General features: G+C 56.5%; 1 protein-coding gene across 1 annotated transcript in view; it reads left to right on the forward strand.

The window, feature by feature from the left end:
- Nucleotides 1-98: 98 nt before the first annotated feature.
- The window catches only part of LOC115307814 (protein phosphatase 1 regulatory subunit 16A-like), a gene marked incomplete at both ends in the record, with an annotated part of 5,096 nt that continues 4,018 nt past the window's right edge, over nucleotides 99-1,176 (forward strand). The window contains 2 exons of the mRNA XM_029963249.1: nucleotides 99-202; nucleotides 290-414. Coding sequence (XP_029819109.1) covers nucleotides 99-202; nucleotides 290-414 — 229 coding nt within the window. The remainder of the gene's footprint in view (nucleotides 203-289; nucleotides 415-1,176) is intronic.

Below are 1,176 nucleotides of genomic sequence, written 5' to 3' on the forward strand. Positions count from 1 at the left end.
CGGGAACGCCGGGAACACCGGGAACACCGGGAGGGGGACAGACCCCGGGGGGGGGACACCCCGGGGCGCCCCTGACCCTGGGAATCGCCCCGGCACAGCGGCGCCGACCTGCTGGCCCTGAACTCCGACGGGAACATGCCCTACGACCTGTGCGAGGACGAGGCCACGCTGGATTTCCTGGAGAGCGCCATGGCCGAGCAGGGTGAGCGGGAAAACCGGGAATGACAGCGGGAATGACGGCACGGGGGGGTCACCGGGGTGGCTCTGCCACTCGTCCCCTTCCCACCAGGGATCACCCAGGAGAGGATCGAGGAGGCCCGGGCCGCCACGGAGCGCTCCATGATCCGGGAGATCCGCGAGCTGGCGCGGGCGGGCGCCGACCTGGACACGCCGCGGGGACACGGGGCCACCCTGGTGAGAGCCTTAAACCCCAGTGGGGTTTATTTTTCTGATATTTGTAAGGCTTGTAAGTTTTATTGGTAGGTTTTAAAAGCAGCAACCCCCTGTCCCTCCTTTGTCCCTTGTCCCTTTCCCTTTCTCTCTAACACCCCTGTTCACACATTCCTCAACCCTCTCACCCCATTCTGTGCTCCCCAGATCACTCATAGCCCCAAATCCAATAGAAATGTTTAGGCTGATGCCTTAAACCCCCAATGCTTTTTATTTTTCTAATATTTGTAAGACTTATAAGTTTTATTGGTAGGTTTTAAAAGCAGCAACTCCCCCCCTTGTCCCTTGTCCCTTTCCCTCTCTCCAACCCCCCTGTTCACACATTCCTTACCCCTCTCACCCCATTCTGTGCTCCCCAGATCACTCATAGCCCCAAATCCAATAGAAATGTTTAGTCTCTTGTCAAGGCAAGGCCCAGACTGTTGGCAGAGCAGCACATCAGGGCCCAAACCACAGAACAGGTCAGGAATTAGGTAACTGTGGACCCTCTGTGCTCTGATGAGGAGGAAGGTGGGATGAACAGAAGGTCCCAAAACAACCCCAGCCCCATTTTCAGGGGGTGGACCAGAGTAAAGGCCACAGGGTGGGCACATCTGGGATTGGATGGAGGGTGATATAAAATGAAACCTCTCGGGCACAGGAGCACATCTTGGAACATCTTAGCCCTGGCAAAACAAACCCTTTCTTGCCTCACCCCTAATTAACCGCTCCGGAGATTTTTTTCAG

The sequence above is a fragment of the Manacus vitellinus genome, unplaced genomic scaffold, assembly GCF_001715985.3.
Source record: "Manacus vitellinus isolate BGI_N305 unplaced genomic scaffold, ASM171598v3 scaffold_579_pilon, whole genome shotgun sequence".
Lineage (NCBI taxonomy): Eukaryota > Metazoa > Chordata > Aves > Passeriformes > Pipridae > Manacus > Manacus vitellinus.